This window comes from Choloepus didactylus, chromosome X, assembly GCF_015220235.1.
Source record: "Choloepus didactylus isolate mChoDid1 chromosome X, mChoDid1.pri, whole genome shotgun sequence".
In the NCBI taxonomy this organism is placed as follows: domain Eukaryota; kingdom Metazoa; phylum Chordata; class Mammalia; order Pilosa; family Megalonychidae; genus Choloepus; species Choloepus didactylus.
Window position 1 is genome coordinate 19,568,460 of NC_051334.1, and position 21,163 is coordinate 19,589,622.

Sequence of the window (21,163 nt, forward strand, 5' to 3'; positions counted from 1 at the left end):
TTTGTTTTCATTTTAATTGGAAACATTATTTCAATGCAAATAGTTATTTAAGAGGCCTTACTTTTCAAAGGCTACATGTACAAATAAACATGTAAAGATTATTTTTGTCAAATCTCTCCAATTTTTAAATATTATTTCCTTTTCTCTTGGGTTGGGAGGAGCTTGTTATAAAGAAAATGTTTTCTAGACAGAAAGTTTTTTAAATATACTTAAGAAGACAGTAGAGTAAAATGATCCAGCTCTGTCCTCTGAGTGTGATGAAGATATGATTAAAGCAATATATTCAAGTCAGTAAAAAGCTTTAGCATACTAATTAAAAATACTAGACAAGGTAAGATTTTGAAATGTCAACATGTGGTTCTTGTTTTATTGGTACTACTTGAAAGCTCCATACTTTTCAGTAAAATCCATAATTAGTGTTTACTATCTCATTTTAATAATTCTAGTTGGTCAATGTGTAGTTTAACAAAATAGTCTAAATATGTTTTAATCAAATTACTGGTTAACTAGCCACAGAATCTTTCAGTACAGCATAGTCAGTGCAATACATTCATCAAAGTCCATTTGTACCACAGCCTTGAACAAATTATCTGCATTTTCTGGGTTTGACTTGAAGATAGAGTCAAAAAATCTTTTGCTCTTGTCATTCTTTTTATAGATACAGCCTTGGCACTTCCTCCCCCTGCCCCCACACCCCATTTTCTCACTTTGAGGATGAATGTGGTTGACCTGATTTAGCACTTCTGAACAACGTTTCTTTTTTCTCCTACATAAAAAAAAATTTATTTATACAGTATAGGCATGTTGGTGATATGTGAACATATATAAATTATATGTTTAATTTAGAATGTAAATTAATAAAAGCTTTCTTATCTTAAAAAAAAAAGACTAAAATGGTAGAGCTAGTCAAGTTAGGTAGATTTTTCATATGAGTACAATTCTTTGAACACATACATTCCAGAAAAAAAAAATGTGGCTGAAAAAGTGCCTTTTTCTCTAACACAGAAAACACTGATGTTTGTGAAATGAGTGAGACTTGGTTGGTATTTTATTATATATCTTATGACTATATACAGTTTCTGTTAATCATAATATATAGTATATTTTTATACTTAACCAAATTTCTTTTTCTGTGATGCAAGTGAAGAATTTGTAGTTTTTTGTACAGCTGTGAATTGTAAGCACTAATTTCTCATATTACCTCTATTGTGTGCCATTAAATAATCAAGTCCGCTAAAGCAGTGTTCTAACTTTTAATCTATTACCTTAAATCCATTCTAGAGCAAAGGTGTACACTTACTAGATACATGTATAAACGTATAGCATTATGAAAAGTTAAAAAACACGAAAACAAATCTTTACAGCAGCTTGAATTAATACATTGAGTTCTTCAGGGACTCTTGAGTACATACACACACACACACACACTACATGTATTCATTCATTCTGCTGGAAAGTTTATTTGAATGCATCCCCTATAAGCATGTTTAATTAGTCTGCCTTGTTGGTTGAAGGCCCTTCCTTCATATCATTGTAAAGTAAGCAATACCAGCACTCCAATTTCCTGCCGCAAGGTTTGTCCATATAAATAGAGCATGGTTTGTTAACCACAGCTGAATCTGATCTCTGATCTCAACTGCACTGACATTCATGTTACAGGCCTCATAGAGAAGTATACCCATTTACAGATACATATAACCTTACTCCAGTGCCATGAATTCTTTTTCTTTTTTTTTTTTTAATTCAGTTCTGTTGAGACACATTCACACACCCTACAATCATCCACAGTGCACAGTCAACCATCCACAGTACCACCATACGGCTGTGCATTCATCACCTAAACCAACCCCTGAACATTTTCATCACTCCAAAATTAAATTAAATTAAATTAAAAATTGAAAAAACAAGAATAAAAATACAAATAAAGAAGAACACCTGAAACATCCCATTCCCCCTATTCATTTAGTTTTTGTTCCCATTTTTCTACTCAACTGTACATACACTGATTAAAGAAAGTGTGAGCCACAATGTTTTCACAGTCGCCTAGTCACACCATGTAAGCTACATAGTTATACAATCATCTTCAAGAATAAAGGCTACTGGGTTTCAGGTATTTCCTTCTAGCTGTTCCAATACACTAAAAACTAAAAAGGAATATCCATATAACACATAAGAATGCCCTCCAGAGTAACCTCTCGACTCCATTTGAAATTTCTCAGGCACTGAAACTTTATTTTGTTTAATCCCCACCCCCCGTTTTGATCAGAAGGATGTTCTCAATCCCACAATACTGGGTCCATGCCCATCTCCTGGAGCCATGCCCCACATTGCCAGGGAGATTCACACCCCTGGGAGTCATGTCCCATGGGTGGGTTGCGGGGGAGGAAGCACTGTCATGAATTCTTAGGACTGTTTCCAAGCTAATTGCAGTTTTAATTTCTTTCTGATAGAGGACTCACAGTAACAAAGAATACCAGGGAATTTGTTCAGGAAAAGTTTGTAGCTATCTTAATATAAAATTCTGCTTGGATTTTATATTTATTTCTTCATGTTGCCTAAGAGCTAGCTATGTAGTTATAATTTGGTAATAATACTTTTCTTTTAGAAAATAAAAGAGCAAATGTCAATGTAAATGGAAATTTCATCTTGCCATGAGTTAGATAAACAATTCACTGATTCAGTCAGTCTTGAAAATACTATGTACTATTTTTTACTTATTTCAAATAGTAGGACTATAGTTCTCTACATTTGGATAAGCCTAATCCAGATATTTGCATATAGATACAGAAATATAGATTTTTGCTGGACTGAAAATTTATTTTGGACTTGACATTATTTTTCCAAGCTCATCACCATCTTTAAGGATTAATAGGACTTAATTGAAAAATGTGTTCTCCTTATCTGTCTTGTTATAATTCCTTCTGTAGATTTAAGATTTCAGTCTTAGCTCTTAAGATAAAATTAAGTTTTCTGATTTGATAGCACTGACTCATGGCACTGTTTTAGGGTAACTGGGAACAGTTAGGTGCTATGAAGAAATATAACTAATAATTGATGAGGAAAGCAATAGGTTACATTTACATTCACAGTCATGTTCTAGAAGACAAACCTTTCTAACAAAAATTTCATAGCTAGTCAGTAAAACAAGGTTTGGCTTAGCCAATCCTAAATGGAATATTTCTACCAAAATACCACTTGTTATGGGCCCAGTCACTGATTACTATTTGTGAGTAATAGGTTTTAGAGATCCCTGAATTATTGGAGATTTTTCTCTTTAGAATCCTATAGAAGAAAAAATAAATATGCCATCACCCTAAGTGCCATATTTTGTAAGAGTTCTTCACTTGTTCTCCACAAGAAACATTGCTGTTATGTAATGAAATTTTGATATATCCATTTAGAATGAGTTCTATGAGTATCTCTTTTTACTCTTAAATGACACACTTAGAATTTGAGTAGTGAGAGTAATTCTTTATGCTAAAGTTTATTTTAAATTAATAACATACTGTTTGAAATTCCTACCATACCCGTTTATGTATGCTCATTTGGTTCTTAAAGCCACTTTTCCCCTTAGAGAGGTGATAGTTCTTAAACACCTCTTTGTTTTTAAGCAGTGGAATTATTGCAAAGAATCAATTAGGTGAACTGGCAGAAGAAAGCTATGTGATTAACATTGTTAACACTGTACCTGCTGTCTTGAACACTAAAACCAATTTATGTGCTAAGATGATTTCCTTTGTATGAATGACATGTACAATAAAAAATGGACTTAAGCAGGAGTTAGAAGATTCAGGACCCATTACTAGCTCCACCATTTATTTTTTGTGTGATATTTGGGCAAGTCATTTAACCTCTCTTGAGCTTCAGCTTTTTTCCTGCAAAATAGGAATAATTTAAAATTGCCCTATAAACCTCAAAGAAAGTTTGGAAATATCAGAAGATATTTTATATATATATATATAATTTTAGACTCTCTCTTTGATTTTACCACTCTAATAACACTTTCCCAAATCCCTCTCCTTTACTCGGCTCTTTCTTCAGGGATGAAAAAGGAAATCTTCCTTGTGAAGACCTCAGGGGACATATGGTGGGCAAGCCCGTGCATAAGGGATCTGAATCACCAAATTCATTTCTGGATCAGGAATATCGAAAGAGATTTAATATTGTTGAAGAAGATACTGTCTTGTATTGCTATGAGTATGAAAAAGGAAGATCTAGTAGTCAAGGAAGACGAGAAAGCACCCCAACTTATGGTAATTATAACAATTCTTCTCTTACCTTTACATAAAAACATGCCTGACATGGGAATCTCAAATTTTCTTTCATAGTCTTTTAAGTTGGGAGAATTACTTGATAGCTTTTGAATCTCTGTAATTGATCTGAGTTACTCATGTGGATTGCCAACAATTTGAGGCATGACATTAGAAACAGCTTTTCCAAAAATAAGCAAGAACAATAGGTAATATTTTAGTTCAATATTTTTAGCATCACATGTACTTTTTATATGTCAGATATTTCCCAAGCTGAAATAATTCAAGGTTTTTTCCCTTTCTTTTTTGTTATTTTTAATGAATACTTACAGTTAACATAACTTCTTTAAAATAATCTCCTTATTCTTCAGGGATTTAAAAAATTATTTAAATTAGTGCGACATTTCTGGGGAAGATCTTACCTCAATTTTTGTAATTTTTTTAAGCTGCAAAATTAAGTTGGCATTTGAGTAGAACTGTTGACATTTTAAAGAGAATGGACATGTACTTAATGCAAAGATGGGCTTAGAATTTTTTATCGTTCACTCCTGTTTTTTCATGCATGACTAAGAAAGCACCAGTCAGAAATACTTAAAATCAATATACCGTATTAGAAAGATTTACAGATAAAGTTGTGTGAAGTTAAAGTAGTAAAGTCTATGGTGCTATTGCAAGAATGTACGGATTTAATTGGAAGTCTATGCTCCTTCCTCCCTTTCCAATTTTCAAACTGTCCTTTTCAGTAAGCTTATACTTTGGGGAAAGGCAGGATACCTACTGATTAGTCTAGACTTTACCAGTGGGAGCTGAGCAACAGGGAAATTGTCTTTATTTTTTTGTTTCGTTTTTTAAATTTTTATTGTGGTACACACACGTGCACATATATCACAAAATTTCCCGTTTTAATATTCTTAACTGTACAATTCAGTGGTATTAATTACATTTACAATGTTGTGCCACCATCACCACTATCCATTACTAAAACTTTTTCATCACCCAAAACAGAAACTCTTTACCCATTTAACAATAACTCCCCATTTCCCCCTACTCTGAACCTTGGTAACCTCTAATCTATTTTGCAACTATGAATTTGCTTATTCTACATAATTCATATAAGTGGAATCACACAGCCTTTGTCCTTTTGTGTTTGGCTTATTTCACTGAACAAAGTATTCTCCATGTTGCAGCATAAGTCAGTACTTCCTTTTTACATCTGAATTATATTCCACCGTGTGAATATGTGACATTTTGTTTATCCACCTGTCATTTGGTGAACATTTGAAATTTTCCGCTTTTTGGCAATTGTGGAATTGTGCTCTATGAACGTTCATGTACAAGTTTTTTATTGAATACCTATTTTCAGTTCTTTGGGGCATATACCTAAGAGTAGAATTCTCAGGTCATATTCTAATTCTATGTTTAACTTTTTGAGGAACCCCCTCACAATGGCTATACCATTTTACATTCCTACCAACAATGAACAAAGGTTCCAATTTCTCCTCATCCTTGCCAACACTTACATTCTATTTTTTAATACTAGCCATCCTGGTGAATGTGAAGTAATATCTCACGGGGGTTTTGATTTGTGTTTCCCTAATGGCTAATGATATTGAGCATCTTTTCATGTGCTTATTGGCCATTTGCATATCTTCTTTGAAGAAATGTCTATTCACGTCTTTTGCCCATTTTTAATCAGGTTGTTTTTGTTGTTGAGTTGGAGGAGTTCTTTATATATTCTGGATATTAAACCCTTATCAGATACATGATTTCCAGCTATTTTCTCCTTCTGTGCAGGTTGTCTTTTTCACTTTATTGATAATGCCCTTTGATACAGAATTTTGTAATTTTGATAAAGTTCAGTTTTTCTGTTTTTTCTTTTGTTGCTCATGCTTTTGGTATCATGTATAAGAAATCACTGCCAAATCCAAGGTCATGGAAATTTTCCCCTGTGTTGTCCTCTTAGAGTTTTATAGGGTCAACTTTTATATTTAGGTCCTTGATCAATTTTGAGTTAATTTTTGCTTATGGTGTGAGGTATGCATTCATCTTTCTTTTTTTTTTTTTTTTTTTTTTTGCATGTGGGCAGCCACTTTTCCCAGCACCATTTATCAAAGAGACTGTTCTTTCCCCCTTCTAATGTAATTGGCACTCTTGTCAAAAATCTGTTGGCCATAAATGTGTGGGTTTATTTCTGGACTCTCATTTCTATTCCATTGATCTAGATGTCTATCTTTATGCCAGTATCACATTGTTTTGACTACTGGAGCTTTGTGGTATGTTTTGAAGTCAGGGATTATGAGATCTCCAAATTTGTTCTTTTCCAAGATTGTTTTGGCTACTGGAGCCCTTTGTGACTCCATATAAATTTCAGGATTGGCTTTTCCATTTCTGCAAAAAAGGCTGCTGGAATTTTGATAAGGATTGCAGTCAATCTACAGATCGTTTTGGGTAGTATTGATACTTAACAATATTAAGTCTTCCATTCCACAGACACTGGATGTCTTGCCATTTATTTAGGTCTTCTTATATCCTCCAACAGTGTTTTCTGGTTTTCACTGTACAAGTTTTTCATTGCCTTGGTTATTAAATTTATTAAATAATTAAATTTATTCCTAGATATTTTATTATTTTAGATTTTATTATAAATGGAATTGTTTTCTTAATTCCCATTTTTGATTGTTCATTACTGGTATTTAGAAACACAACTGGTATTTGCATGTTAATCTTGTACCCTGCAACTTCACTGAATTTATGAGCTCTAATAGTTTTCTCATGGATTCTTTGGGATTTTTTTTCAATATATATAGGATCATGTCATCTGCAACTAGAGAAAGTGTTACTTCTTCCTTTTCAATTTGGATACCTGTTATTTATTTTTATGCCTAACGTCTCCAGCTAAAACTTCCAGTATTGAATAGCAATGATGAAAGTGGGCATCCTTCTCTTATTCCTGATCTTAGGGGAAAGGCTAAGATATATAATAATAATCTAAGGGGAGTATAATAATTTAAGGGGAAATTGATAGTCACCAGATGACAAAGTTGATAACCCATAACTTTATTAAAAAACATGTTTACTAGGTCCTTACTTGAATGGCTGTGAATTGTTTAGTACCTTCAGATTATTTTAAAACACCTAGTGCCATCATGTTCCACAAGTCATAATATCCACACACACACATCCCCCCCTAATAAATAGACAGATCAAATTTCAGAACTTGTTCCAGTTTGCTAATGCTGCTGTTATGCAAAATACCAGAAATGGATTGGGTTTTATAAAGGGGATTTAAGTTACAAATTTACAGTTCTAAGGCCATAAAAGTGTCCAAACTAAGGTATCAACAAGATGATGCCTTCACTGAAAAATGGCCAGTGTTGTCCAGAACACCTCTGTCAGCTTGTGGCTGCCGTCTGCTGGTCCTTTGTTCCTGGGTTATGTTTCAAAATGGCTTTCTCCAAAATATCTCTGGGCGTCTGTCTTAGCTCCTCTCTCTCAGCTCCTCTGCATCCTTGCTTCTTTCTCCCAGATGTTTCTGTCTAAGCATGTGGGGTGCTCTCTTAACTTCTCTGGGGCAAACCCTGGGCTTCATCTCTTAACTTAGCATCTCCAAATGTCTTTCTGTCTGCATCTCCAAGCTTCAGCATCTGTGTTGTCTCTTGAGCTCTGTTAAGTAGTTCCGTGAACTAATCAATACCCACCCTGAATGGTCGGGGTCCACACCTCCATGGAAGTAATTTAATCAGAGATTCTACCCTAATCAACAGACTAATAAGTCTGCCCCACAAGATTGCATTAAAGAATATGGTTTCTCTGGGGGACATAATATATCCAAACCATCACAGAACTTAAAATGGAAGATATTCTATTGATAATCTGATCTCTTTTTTTATACAACTTAGGCGAAAATAAATGTATACATGTTTAAAAAAGAACAAAGAAGTAAAAAAAAAAAAATTCTTTTTTTAAACTTTTGACCCTGAAACAAATAATCTTACTATACAGTGATTTAATATAATCTGAGCCTTCAGTAGAGATACTTGTAGCCTAGAAACATTTTATTTATCTTGAGTTACCAGGGAATTAGCATTTTCATGTATTTATCTTTTTAACCTGTAAATAGTAAAACCTACCTGTCAGGCACATGAATTTGTGGCCCTAATCTTCCCAATGATCAATTCATTCATCAAGTCATTCAACTAATACTTTTTGTGTATATAAGGTTGGCTAGGCACTGGTGATGCAAAGGTGAATAACACGTAGTTCCTACCTGTAAGACAGTCGTAATTCAGAGGGAATTTTAAAAAGGAGATGCATTGTGCTCACTTTAAGTAAGTAGGAAGGTATGAACAAAATGCTGTAATAGCCCAGGACATGACCCCACATAGTTTTCCTGAGGAAGTAAAAAAAATTGAGGTGACGTTTATGCCAAGTTTTAAATGATGAATACTCACCATCTGGGGTTTCTATAAATTCCAGTCATCCCCACTAAACAACTGGTACCTTCTTAAACCTCGGTCTGAGGTTAGAGGGCTGGTATAAATCAGCCTAAAGGCTCCAATAGAAATTACTTTAAACCTTCATAAAAAATAAAAGATGACTGCTGGAATAGTACAACTTATTTATTTAACCTGTGAAGTGGTCCCATTACATGAACTCCCAAATGTGACATTCTCTGGTATTTGAAAATAATGATAATGAAAATACATGATTCTGCTGAAGTATAATAGCAAAAAAACTAAAGTACAAAAAAATTCACATTTCATGCTTTCAGAAAATGACATTAATTAGACTTGTTAGCACTTGTACAATGTCTCAAAATGCTGTGTATGAGTCCTTTATCCTTATTGTGTTCAACTTAGTTCTTAGTTACAAATACCCCTATCTTGAAGTATGTGAGTTTAGCTACCATTACTGTCCTATTAATTTCCCAGATTACCTATTTACTCAAAGAGAGGATAGAGTTGAGATTATAAGAGTCTAGTCTAGTTAGGATTTTGAGAATCAAAGAGAAGACGTGACAATTCTTAATAGGTGCTTTTGGTTAAATATGTGTATACCTACTATATTTCTTTTAGTATTATTCCTGTTTTAAAGTTAGATATAAAAGAGAACAATATTTAGGGAAGCATTGTTATTGGACACAGTGACAAAGAAAGGTAGACTTGATAGAAAAATACTTGAATATATCCTAATTGTGGTGTTTAAAATATTGTTTATCCAAGGCTCTCCTTTTATATCATGAATCCACGAGTTGTTGCTAAGAATGAGTAAAAATAAGTACAGTTATTTTCCCTAAGCTCAGTACAAATATGGATAGCCTCTAGATGGCCCTTCAAGAAAATAAGTAAATACTACCTATTGAACTTTTATATATGTTCTGAGCATTTTAAAGGCATTAACCCAATTAATCCTCACAATAGTCCTATGAGGTAGATACTAAGAAAATTTTTGTTACAGATGAGAAATCTGAATTACAGAGAGATTAAATAACTTACCTAACTAGTAAGTGGTACATCTGGGATTAAATATCCATAAATATTTGTTAACCCTGCTAGTGATACTAACAGGTAAATGTAATGAAAATAAATTGCTAAATTGTAGGAAAATAATTTCCAACAATTTTATTATTCTGTCCAAATTCAAGCACTTTTTTTTCAGGTAAGCAGAACTAGGTCTGATTTTGTATGTTCTTGTGTATGTTGTTTTGAATTTACTTGCACTATAATAAACATGCATGTAAATAGAAATGGCCCTGACAGACCTTAGGATAAGATTGCTAAATTGGGGGATAAAATATGTTAAGTCCTTTTTAAATCAAAGAGCATAAAATCGATTTTACTTTCATAAAAAAGAAAGACAAGAATAATATCCGGAAAATACAGGTATCAGTAGGGAAAACAACATAGATTAGTGGTTAATAGTGTTGGCTATAGCATTAGACATACTTGGTATTCCTATTTGCCATCTAATTATTCCATTGTGACCTTGGGGACATTACTCAGTTTTCTCATTTGTTAAAGGAAGACAATAATATCTGCCTCATAGAGTTTTTGTGAGAATTTAATGATGACAAATTATAAATTGCTTTGGAAGGGCCCAGTATGTTTTAGGTATTTATTTTCACTATTATCATTATTATATAGAAACTTTATATGAAAATAAAAAGGGGGAAGAGATAGCATTAAATTACTTTATTTGGTCTCATCTGCTCATGCTTCAAAGGCAAAGGTTCAAAGTTGATGAGATCAATTGCTTGGCAACTTTTCAGAATAGTTACATTTCCCATCAGCTTTCCCAATTTGCTCCACATAGATTCCTTGCCTTGCTGTTTCCATCATGGCACAATTCTATGGGTAAAAACGTGCTAAAAGGTAGACACAGTTGACTGAGTCCCTTTATGGCTGTGAGTGGTTTTTGTAGCCAAGGGACTAAATAAAGTACCAGACATGTTCTGAAACATGAGTTTTTATTTTGGGGACTTTTCTACAGGGTGGGAAGTTGGTCACATTGCCCTGAATTCAGGAGCTTCTCTGAATGGATTCAGGAGCTGCTCTGAATGGTGGAGGGTTCGGAGCTCAACGTGAAGATACTCCGTACTTTGGGGGGGCTGAACAAGCTGGTTATAAGGGCTCAACATTCCAATGGATATGAGAACATAAGGCAGGAGCAGGGGTCTTGCAACGTAGGGAGGGATTGATTGTAATCAGCAGGGAGGAGGGGAAGATTATAGATTATCTTGTAGATGACAGTATCTCAGGGTGTTTCAGGGAGGAGGTAGTTCCGAGAGGGTGGCAAACTATAGATAACATTTAGAACCAGAGGCCTGATTTTACAAGGAGAGGAGGTCAAACCTTAACTGTCCTAGGTCAAGCAAGCTGCTGTGTGCACAGTCTTCAAGGCACTTGGGGAAGGTCCTGGGCCCGGGGCTCCCACAGTGGTCATATTTTATAAGAAAAGGTGGAAAACATGTTTTTACAATAATATCACAGAATAGTATTGGTTTGAAGATTGGAATCCAGACCTTTTCTGATTTGTTGTAAATTCAGGACCTCACAAAAAGTGCATGAATTAATGAAAACTTCGTATTTTAGAAATGCTTCTCATAGATGTTATTTGCATACACATTGTGGATTGAGGAAAGTTAATTTCTATAAAGTTATAACTGAACATTTTCAACTCAAATAGTTGGGACAAGAGAAAATCAAATACTGTGTTCCTTTTATCCATGTGAATAAGTAGATGGCTTGAAATGACTTATAGCAGCATGATAAAGTGCCTATGGGAAATGACACTGTAAACTAAGAAGTTTTATCAATGTGAGGTAAAGATACTGTGTGGGTTTCAGGTCTCTTATCATACTTCAACATTGCCTTTCCACTTGCCTTACAACTTCATTTTATCTTAGGAGCAGTTAAATTGTAATTAATAGCATTATTTCAAACATTATTCTTAAAGAATAAAATACACATAGTAAATTTGTACTTTCTTCTTTAGTTCCAAGTAGAAGCCTGGTTTTTTACCTGTGCTTTTATAATCTTATCAGGGAAAAGTTGAATTATCATTCATCATCTCTGCTAAAGGGAAGGGGAAATGGGATTCTAACCACATGAAATTTCTGTGTTCAAGTAAAGTGTACCATTTCCAAAGTAGAACTAGTGAATTGAAAATGCAGAAATATGAGATGTGCACTATACTCAAAGGAATTGTTTTAATAAATTTCATAAAGACTACATGTTGACTAGCTTCACAAAATAATTTTGACTATCAAGCTGATGGTGACAAAGGGCTACGTAATTGATTAAAAAGCAGTTCAATATGGTGTCTTGACTATATCGCAGTAAAACTGCAAAAAAATGTTCAGCCATATTTTGACGTAGAAATAGAAAATAGTCTATTCTTGATGTAAAAATTAGAATAATCACCTAGGGAAGGCACTCTTCTTAATTTTTACAATTTTACTGATAAAATTAAAAGAGCTTGATCTTTGAGGTCAGATGGAGTTCAATTTGTGTCACAATTTGGCCTTTAATAGTTGACTGACCTTGAACTGTTTACTTAACCTCTCTGTTATTTCTTTTATCTGTAAAATGGAAGAGCAGTACTACTCAATCTTAATCTTAAAGATTAAGAGATAGTACATGCCAAGCACTTAGCATAGTTCTTGCCTTGTAGAAAGCACGGAAGAAATGGTGCCTAAGTGGTATAATAAACTACTGCTGCTCATAAATAAAAATATTCCAAAGATAAGTCCCTCTCTTATGGAGGCACTTGGTAAGGGACAAAAGGGATGGAAGTGTTCCCTCATGTTTGGACTCTGCCTACCTAAAACCACCTATTTAAATTATAGCAATTAAAAGAAATATAAAATATGAATAGAGATTTTTGTTTTGTTTTGTTTGTATTTGCAAAAATAGAAGGTAGAGCATTGAAATAGCTGATAGCAATAGAAGCTGTCCTCATCCAAGTCTTCTTGTACCCCCCCCCCCCCAGAAGGTCCCAATTACAGCCTCTCGGCATCAGAAATGTGAAAACAATTCAGCACTATTCCTTTTTAAAGTTTTTAGTTGCTAAGAAAAATAAAGGAAGAAAATATGTGAAATAAATAAAATAGTTGGAGACTCTCAAAGAAATGAAACTTGGGAATACTCTTCTGAAAGAATTCAATGTACTGGGTAACAGATGAAACATTAAGATTAAGAAAAGGAACCTTTAAGAAAGTTCCAGGGTATTAATGTGTGGATAAAATGGAAAGATTACCCAACCAAATCAGCAAAGCTGATTCAACTATCAGGGGACTAAAGAAATTCTTCAAGTGAATTAATCAGCAGAAAGATAAGAAATGAAATAAATGAAATCGTGCTCCCCTTATAGACAGAATGGGAAAGCCAAGAATAGAAAACAGTCTAATTCCGTAATTCTCAAATGGGGTGGGGATGGCGGGGATACTGTTCCCCCGAGAGACATATGGCAATGAATGTCTGGGGACATTTTTAGTTGTCACAATTAGATGTGGGGATATGGGAGGGTACTACTGGCATCTAGTGGGTAGAAGCCAGGGATGCTACTTAACATCCTACAATGCACTGGGCAGTCCTACAACAAAAAATGGTATAGCCTAAAATGTCAACACTGCTACTGTTGAGAAACCATAGTTAACTTCAGAATAAGCAATTTACACACAAACTGAATACAGAAATAGATAGTTAAAATTAAAAAATCAGAGTCAGAGCCGATGTATGACATAGGGCCAATTACCTCCCCTCCAAACTCCCTCTACCCCCATTTGAAGAACCTGGGACAGATATGCCAACTTTTATTCACACTTAGCTTATTTTCTTGGGCAGAAATAGTATAAGGTCATGGGTCCCTGCCCTACAATAGAAATCCTACTCATGATACCCCAGGGCAGGAGGGAATACATTTATCCCTAGTTGAAATTAGAATACATTTTCCCCTGTTGTGAAAAAAAAAAGTAATAAATGGCAGCTAGATAAAGTTTAAAAGGAGCTGTTACTGTTAGTTTTCAAATCATAATATGTCTTAAGTCATCCAGCATTTTCCTGAGTATGTTCTTCAGACCAGTAGTTCTGATAGTCTTTGTAAAAGAAATAGATTATGTGGTTAAGTAAGATTGGGAAGCTCTGAATATTTTATCTCCCTCTTGGAGATTAATAAATGCACATTATCATATTAAAGACTTTGATATAATACTTTTTTTGCCACATAATACTTATTAACTCCCAAAGAAACTAATGTTTGATAGAATATATTTTGGAAAATGCTGAACTAGAGGTGTGTAGCTCCTTCTGATACCAATGATAAAATTTTTGTGTGTTTCAAATTCCAAACAGCTGACTTACAGATAAGCATTTGGAAAAACCTCTATTCTTAACTTGAAGCCTGCCCAACAGTCTGCTGGTTGAATGTCATCTTCGTTTTTATCTTGCAGGATAGCCAGATGTGAACCGTTTTCTAGAGTAAATCTTTTTTATTGTTATTATGGTAACATATATACATAACATGAAATTTGCAATTTTTAAGTGTATAGTTCACTAGCATTAATTACTTTTACAATGTGCTACCATCACCACCTTCCATGACTAAAACTTTTTCATCACCCAAAACAGATGCTCTTTACCCATTAAGCAGTAACTCCCCATTCTCCCTCCCCCTAGCCCCTGGTAACCTATAATCTACTTTCTGTCTCTATGAATTTGCTTATTCTAGATATCTCATGTAACTAGAATCATACAATACTTGTCCTTTTGTGTTCCGCTTAATTCATTTAGGATTGTTTTCAAGATTCATCCATGTTGTAGCATGTATCACAACTCTATTCCTTTTTATAGCCAAATAGTATTCCATTGTATGGATATACCACATTTTGTTTATCCATTCATCTGTTGATGGACATTTGGGTTGTTTCTACCTTTTGGCTAATGTAAATAATGTTACTATGAACATAGTATACAAGCTTGAGTCTGCTTTCAAATCTTTGGCGTATAATCCACAGAGTGGAATTGCTGAGTCATATGGTAAATCTTTTTTACTTTTTGAAGAACTTCCAAACTGCTTTCCACAGTGGCTTCACCATTTTATATTCCCATCAGCAATATACAAAAGTTCCGATTTCTCCACATCCTCACCAACACTTGTTATTTTCTGTTTTTAAAATAATAGCCATCCTAGTGTGTGTGAAGTGGTTTTGATCTGCTTTATCCTAATGGTTAACGATATTGACCATCTTTTCATGTGCTTATTAGGCCTTTGTATATATTATTTAGGGAAATATCTATTCAATTCCTTTGCCCATTTTTTAAATTGGGTTGTCTTTTTGTTATAGAGTATAGAAGTTCTTTATATATTTTGGATATTAAACTCTTAGATATATGATTTGCAACTGTTTTTTCCCATTCTATAGGTTGTCTTTTTACTTTCTTGACAATGTCCTTTGATGTACAATAGAGTAAATTTTATTTGTGATAAATATTCAAACTAAAGTAATAAAAACTAACTAGAAAGACAGGTACATGATGTTCTATACCTCAGGCTGGAAATTTTGGAAGAAATAGATCCCTAGGGATAAAAAATGTCAAGTCTTATATCTAGTGTTGTTAAAGAAAAGATGACCATAAATTAAACACTACTTACCTTAACATCAGTAGCTCTGGAGATATTGGAGCAAATAATATACAGCTATTTAAGTGTACACATATAACAACCTATTAATTTATTTTCATTCGATGTTAAGGCAATGCACTATAAATACAAAGTTACTTCCACAATTTATTCTCTAATCCATTAATTCTTCACACAGCCTTAAGAATATTTTGCAAGAATTGCCACCTGGCTGACAGGATACTTAAACAAAAAAAAAGCAAGAATTATATATATATCATTGAATTATTTTTGAAGAAAAATTAGTTGGATTTTTGCGTAATTCAATGCTCTTGAATGATTCATCACTGAGTTAATTTGATGAAGTGAAAAGAACACTAGGATAGGAATTTAAAATGTATACTCATGTACTGGCTCCAATACTGCTTATCGGTGAAATCCTGAGAAATTAAATGTTCGGGCCCAGACCAAGTTTATGCAGAGCATGCGCTGGTGCTGCCACAAGACTGAAACACACTCCAGGCACAGAAGTAGACATAGATTTATTAGGACTTACGAACAGGAGAGGTTCTCCAGTGACAGCAGATTCTGAGGTTTAGCGCTTCACGAGGAATAGGAGTGCAGAGGGGGTAATATGTGATTTTAAAACAAAGACATTCCATATAGTAAGAGGACATGAGGTCATTACAGGGGCCTAAAATCTGATATTTTACTAAGATTAGTGTTTAAGACTAAGATAAAATCAATGCCGTATTTACATCCATAGTTACATTCTTACCCCTCTGGGGAGATTGTTTACTTTCTTGACCTTTGTCCTTGGCTAAAGCAGGTTTGTTACAGATCATTTAAGAGGGGCCCAGGCCATGGGCTGCCACATTAACTTTGATAACTTTGTTATGTCTCAAGTTCTCCGTCTCTACCTTTCTTACTAGCTTCACTGGTAAGCATGATCCCAAAGAGAAAAATATGTGAAAGGAATTATGAAGTTATTACAAGATGTCTTTTTTTTTTTTTCAAATGAGAATCACTTGAATTGGTGGTTTTAATCATTGTCTTATTCAGTTCTCATGAGAGTGACCATCTTCCATATGTTTATGGGATTTTCAAGACACTGCTTTATCAAGATTTTAAAAAAATGGATTGCTTGAATATGTAGTTCTTTAACTTGAGAACTGGATGTTTTAAACAAAATATTTGCATGCCTGTGCCTTCTTTCTTATTCACAGCCATGTTAATGCTGAGCACAGCAAGAAGCAAAAATATGTTTTGGTGTAGATCATTTACACCGTCAGAGCCCTGAGAAGAGGACACACAACTCTTTTGCCACTTGTACAGTATTTAAACCATCTGAATCCTTCCCCATTCTTCCCACATCCATCTAATGTAAACAAATTGTCTCTGTACATAGTAGCAACATTTAAACTAAAAAAAACCTGTCCTTCCTAATTCCAATGTGTATAGCACAGTCTTTCTCTTGATAGAAGCTTTACAAAAGGTAACTTGGTTCAAAATAAAATTAGCCTTGGATTCAAGTGTTGTGGGCTCTGCCAGGATCAAGATGGCAGAGTGAGAAGCTTCTGGGCTCCCTCCCACCTCAGAAGCTTTGAACATCCAGTAAGAAGTGGCAGAAACACCTTTCTCAAAGCTCCATAAAACAGTTAGAGGACTGCAGTAATAGGGTGAGCTCCAAATCAAGAGAAAGGCTACTTAAAAGCAGTAGGATCTCCCATTACCCTGGCTAGCTCATTCCCCCACCTCTCACCACCTCTGCACAGAGCCCACCTGGATTTCTAGTGCAGATCCCTGGTCCCAGTTCCAGAGGGCACAAGGTAATAATTTATGTGCATACTGGGAGCAAGTATGTCTGGCCCAATTGTCTGATGGGGGCCTGATGGAGTCACTATCCCAGAACTTGCCCTGCATGTGTAGAAAACAGATCACCAACCTATAGAACACTGTGAGAGAGTGGTCAAATCATGCTGCCTGGGGCAAGGAATTGCTGGCTATAGGACACATAGTACAGTGCCCAGACCATGAGGAAATTGATTCCTAGGGAAGAGGGGACATTCCTATCCACATAAATGGGGAAATTTTTAGAGCTTGGGGTAGATGCACATGCTCTAAATAAGAAGCATGTACAAAAGGATCGGGGAGGCCCTTATACATTGGCCTGCAGCTATTTTCATACAACCCCTTGTATGGATAAGCTCTGAAGGAGAACGTTTACACGGGTCAATCTGCAAACACTGGGAAAGGCGGTTTCTTTTTTTCCTCTTTTTTTGGTTTGTTGTTGTTGTTGTTTTTAAACAACTGTCTGGATACAACCTTAAGGAACAGAAGCTTCAGAGTCTAAATTCCAGTGATAACATGTATCAAAATGTCCAGATTTCTATAAAATATTACAAAACATACAAAGAGATAGGAAGTAATGGCCCAAGCAAAGGAGAAGATTAAAGCATTGGAAATCATCAATGTGGAGGAAACAGACCTGGGGCATATGGTCCTAAATATGCTCAAAGAGCTAAAGGAAAACATGGACAAAGAACTAAGGAAATCTGTAAAATGATAGCTGTATACAAAGAGAATATCAATAGAGAGATGGAAATTATGAAAAGGAAATAAACAGCTGAAGACCACACTAACAGAAATTTAAAATTCCCTAAAGGAATTCAGTAGCAGATTGGAGCTGGCAGAAGAAAGAATCAGTGAACTTGAAGAGAAGGTAATTGAAATCATGAGGTCTGAGGAGCAGAAAGAAAAAACAATTAAGAAAAGTAAACAGAGCTGAGGATACTGAGGGACACCATCAAGCATACCAATATATGCATTGTAGGAATCCCAGAAGGAGAAGAAAGAGAAAGGAACAGAGTGAATATTCAAAGAAATACTGGCTGAAAACTTCCCAAATTTAATGAAAGGCATAAAGACATAAATATGCACATCCAAGATGTTCAACAAATTCCAAACAGGATACACCCAAATAGACCCACACCTTGTCCATGTTATAATCAAACCATCAAATGCCAAAGATGAAGAGTTAATTCGGAAAGCCTCAAGAGAAAAGTAAAGTGTTACATGCAGGGGAGGCTCAAAAGGATATTATCAGGACCTAAGAAACACATTAGAATATAGAATCTTGAGCCTTTTCTTCTCCATTCTTAGATTCCATTACTTAAAGTGATTGCATAAGTGAATATCCTTGTTGTTTAGGAACTGTACATGGACATATGTGTTCAAGGAGTGTGATGTGTGAAACCTACTCTCAGATGTTCAATAGGTGGATGGATGGATGGCAGGCAGGAAGAAAGGGAGGAAAGAGGAAAGAGATGGGTGGATACCAAAGTTGGAAAAATGTTAAAATTTGGTGGATCTGGTTATGGAGGGGGATGGTGTGAGGGTATGTTGGAGTTCTCTGTATGGGGTCTGTGTTATTTTTGCAACTGTCCTGTAAGTTTGAAATTAGTTCAAAGTTAAAAGTTGAAAAAAAACTTAAATGCCAGTAATTTTCATGCAATTCAATATTTTCTCCTTCAATAATTCTTGTACATTACTCCCTACTTAAAGTATAGATTACTTTTAGAAAGTAATAGGAAAGTGCACAAACAAGATACAATTTATTCTTTGAAATGAAATGAAATGTTTTTGTTCTCCATTAATGAAACAGAAAAGACTTCAAGCTAATAGTCATCAGGTTTATATTTGGTTTGTATTATTTATGGGACATTAAAGCCGGTGCTTCAATAATCATCACGTTGAAATGTTTACAAGCCAGTATTTTTCCAAGCTCTCTTATCCAAAAATGAAAAAAAAAAAAAAAATGACCCCTAAAAATCCAAGTGCCCATTCTTATTTTATTGGATCCAGATGTTACCCTTATCCTTAAAAAATAGACTTCCCATTTAATTCAGTTTTACTTCCTCTTTAAATGTGTGCTCCTCTGCCTTAAATAACCTGGGGATGTTTTCCTATAAATGCAGTCAACCATCTGAAAATAATTTTTCTTTCTGGAATGTGTGATGCTTGATGGGTGTATCTGGCAACCTGATTGTTTATTTCTTACTATACTCATTTTTGTCATAATATTGACTAAAATTTTCAGAACAGATGTGTGTTTGAATGTACTTTTTCTCCTTAAAAGTTCTAGATAAAGCCTTTTTCTGGGCTTTAAAGGGTATGACAGACTTATGGGGAAATTTTTATGCATTTTTTTCATCTCTTTGGCAACTGTAAGAGTTGCTGTAAAAGAGAAGATTGCTTCTCAAATGCTGTCTATTACCTTGAAGCTTCATGATTTTAGCACATTTTGAAACAGTAAAAAAAAAAGTGATGCGATGGAAAAAGGCAGCAATTCGCTAGTGTTTCAACAGACGTCATGGGTAGCTTAAGATGGGGATGTTTCTAGAAAATAAATCAGGAGATAGGACTTATAGTTCTGATTTGATTACCAGCAGCTCTCTAAGTCTCAATTTCTTTAAAAAAAAAAAAAAAAGAAAGAAAAAAAAGGAAGAAAGTTGGTCACGATGGCATATTACCTTAGAAGGAAGGAAGGAGGCAAGGTGGAAGGGATGGGAGAGAAGGAAAGGGAAGGAAACTATGAAAATGGAAACTGATGGGGTAGCTTGGACCCTTTTGGTCTAGTGTATGAGGAAGATCCCCTATTTACTTTTTAAATAAGTAATCAGTTAAATATTGAGCAGACACTGTATTTCCAGCACTGTGTTAAGCGCTGGAGATACCACAGTAAACAACAGAGACATTGTCCCTTTCCTCTGGAATTTACATTCTACAAGGCAACTAATTTAGATTTCAAGCAACTAATTTAGTAAATAATTATTTGGCTATAGTTGGCATGCTATGAAGAACAAGACAAAAGGAGAACAAATGCAGAGAAACCTGACCTAGAATAAGAGGTCAAGGAGAACATCCCTGAGGAAGTGACATTTTTCCTTAGCTGTAAAGGATGCATGTGAATTTAAGAAGAGAATGGGAGAGAAAAACCAGAGGAGAGCAGAATTCTGGACACCAGGTGAAGAAAATGTTTAAAAGAAGGACACAGTAATCCTCTGTGCCGAATGCTGCAGATAGATCAGAAAATCAAGGACTCTGAAAGTTTTCTACTGGATTTAGCAACATGGAGATCGTAGTGACTTTGCCAATAGCAGTTTGGGTAAAGTGTAGTGGGAGCAGGTTAATTGGAGAAGGTTAGAGAGAGAGAATAGGAGGTGAGGTATTGGAGATTGGGAATATAAAATAAATCTAGGAGATTTTCTGATAAGGGGAGCAGAGAAATAATGTGGTAGCTGTGTGGGGGTTTGAGGCCAAGAGAGGTTTTTTGTGTTTGTTTTTTAAGATTGGAGAAATTACAGCATGTTTATGTGGTAATGGGAATGATTGAGTAGAGGGGAAACTTGATGCAGAAGAGAGAAGGGATGATTGCTCAAATGATGCCCTTGAGTAGGTAAGAAAGGATACGATCCAGTGAAAACCCCAGTAATTTGGGATATCCCTAACATCTAGCATCCTTTCATTCACATTCGAAAAATAATTGAATGAATAGCTCCTTTGGATCAGAGTCTTTGCCAGGGACATTCATAACAAAGATATACAAGATCTAGTATCTTCCAAAAAGTAGAAAAATTTATAAACAGACAGATATAATACAGTATAATAAGCATGATATATACTGAGAATACCAGGAGAGAGCTAAGGGAGCCCAGATATGTGAGTATATAACTCTGCCAAAGGGAATCGTAGCATTTGTAATATCACCTAAAATGCTCTATTATCTAAGGTAA

General features: G+C 34.8%; 1 protein-coding gene across 1 annotated transcript in view; it reads left to right on the forward strand.

Moving 5' to 3' along the window:
- CNKSR2 (connector enhancer of kinase suppressor of Ras 2) overlaps positions 1-21,163 on the forward strand; it is a 308,883-nt gene that overhangs the window by 183,218 nt on the left and 104,502 nt on the right. The window contains 1 exon segment of the mRNA XM_037821616.1: positions 4,042-4,253. Coding sequence (XP_037677544.1) covers positions 4,042-4,253 — 212 coding nt within the window.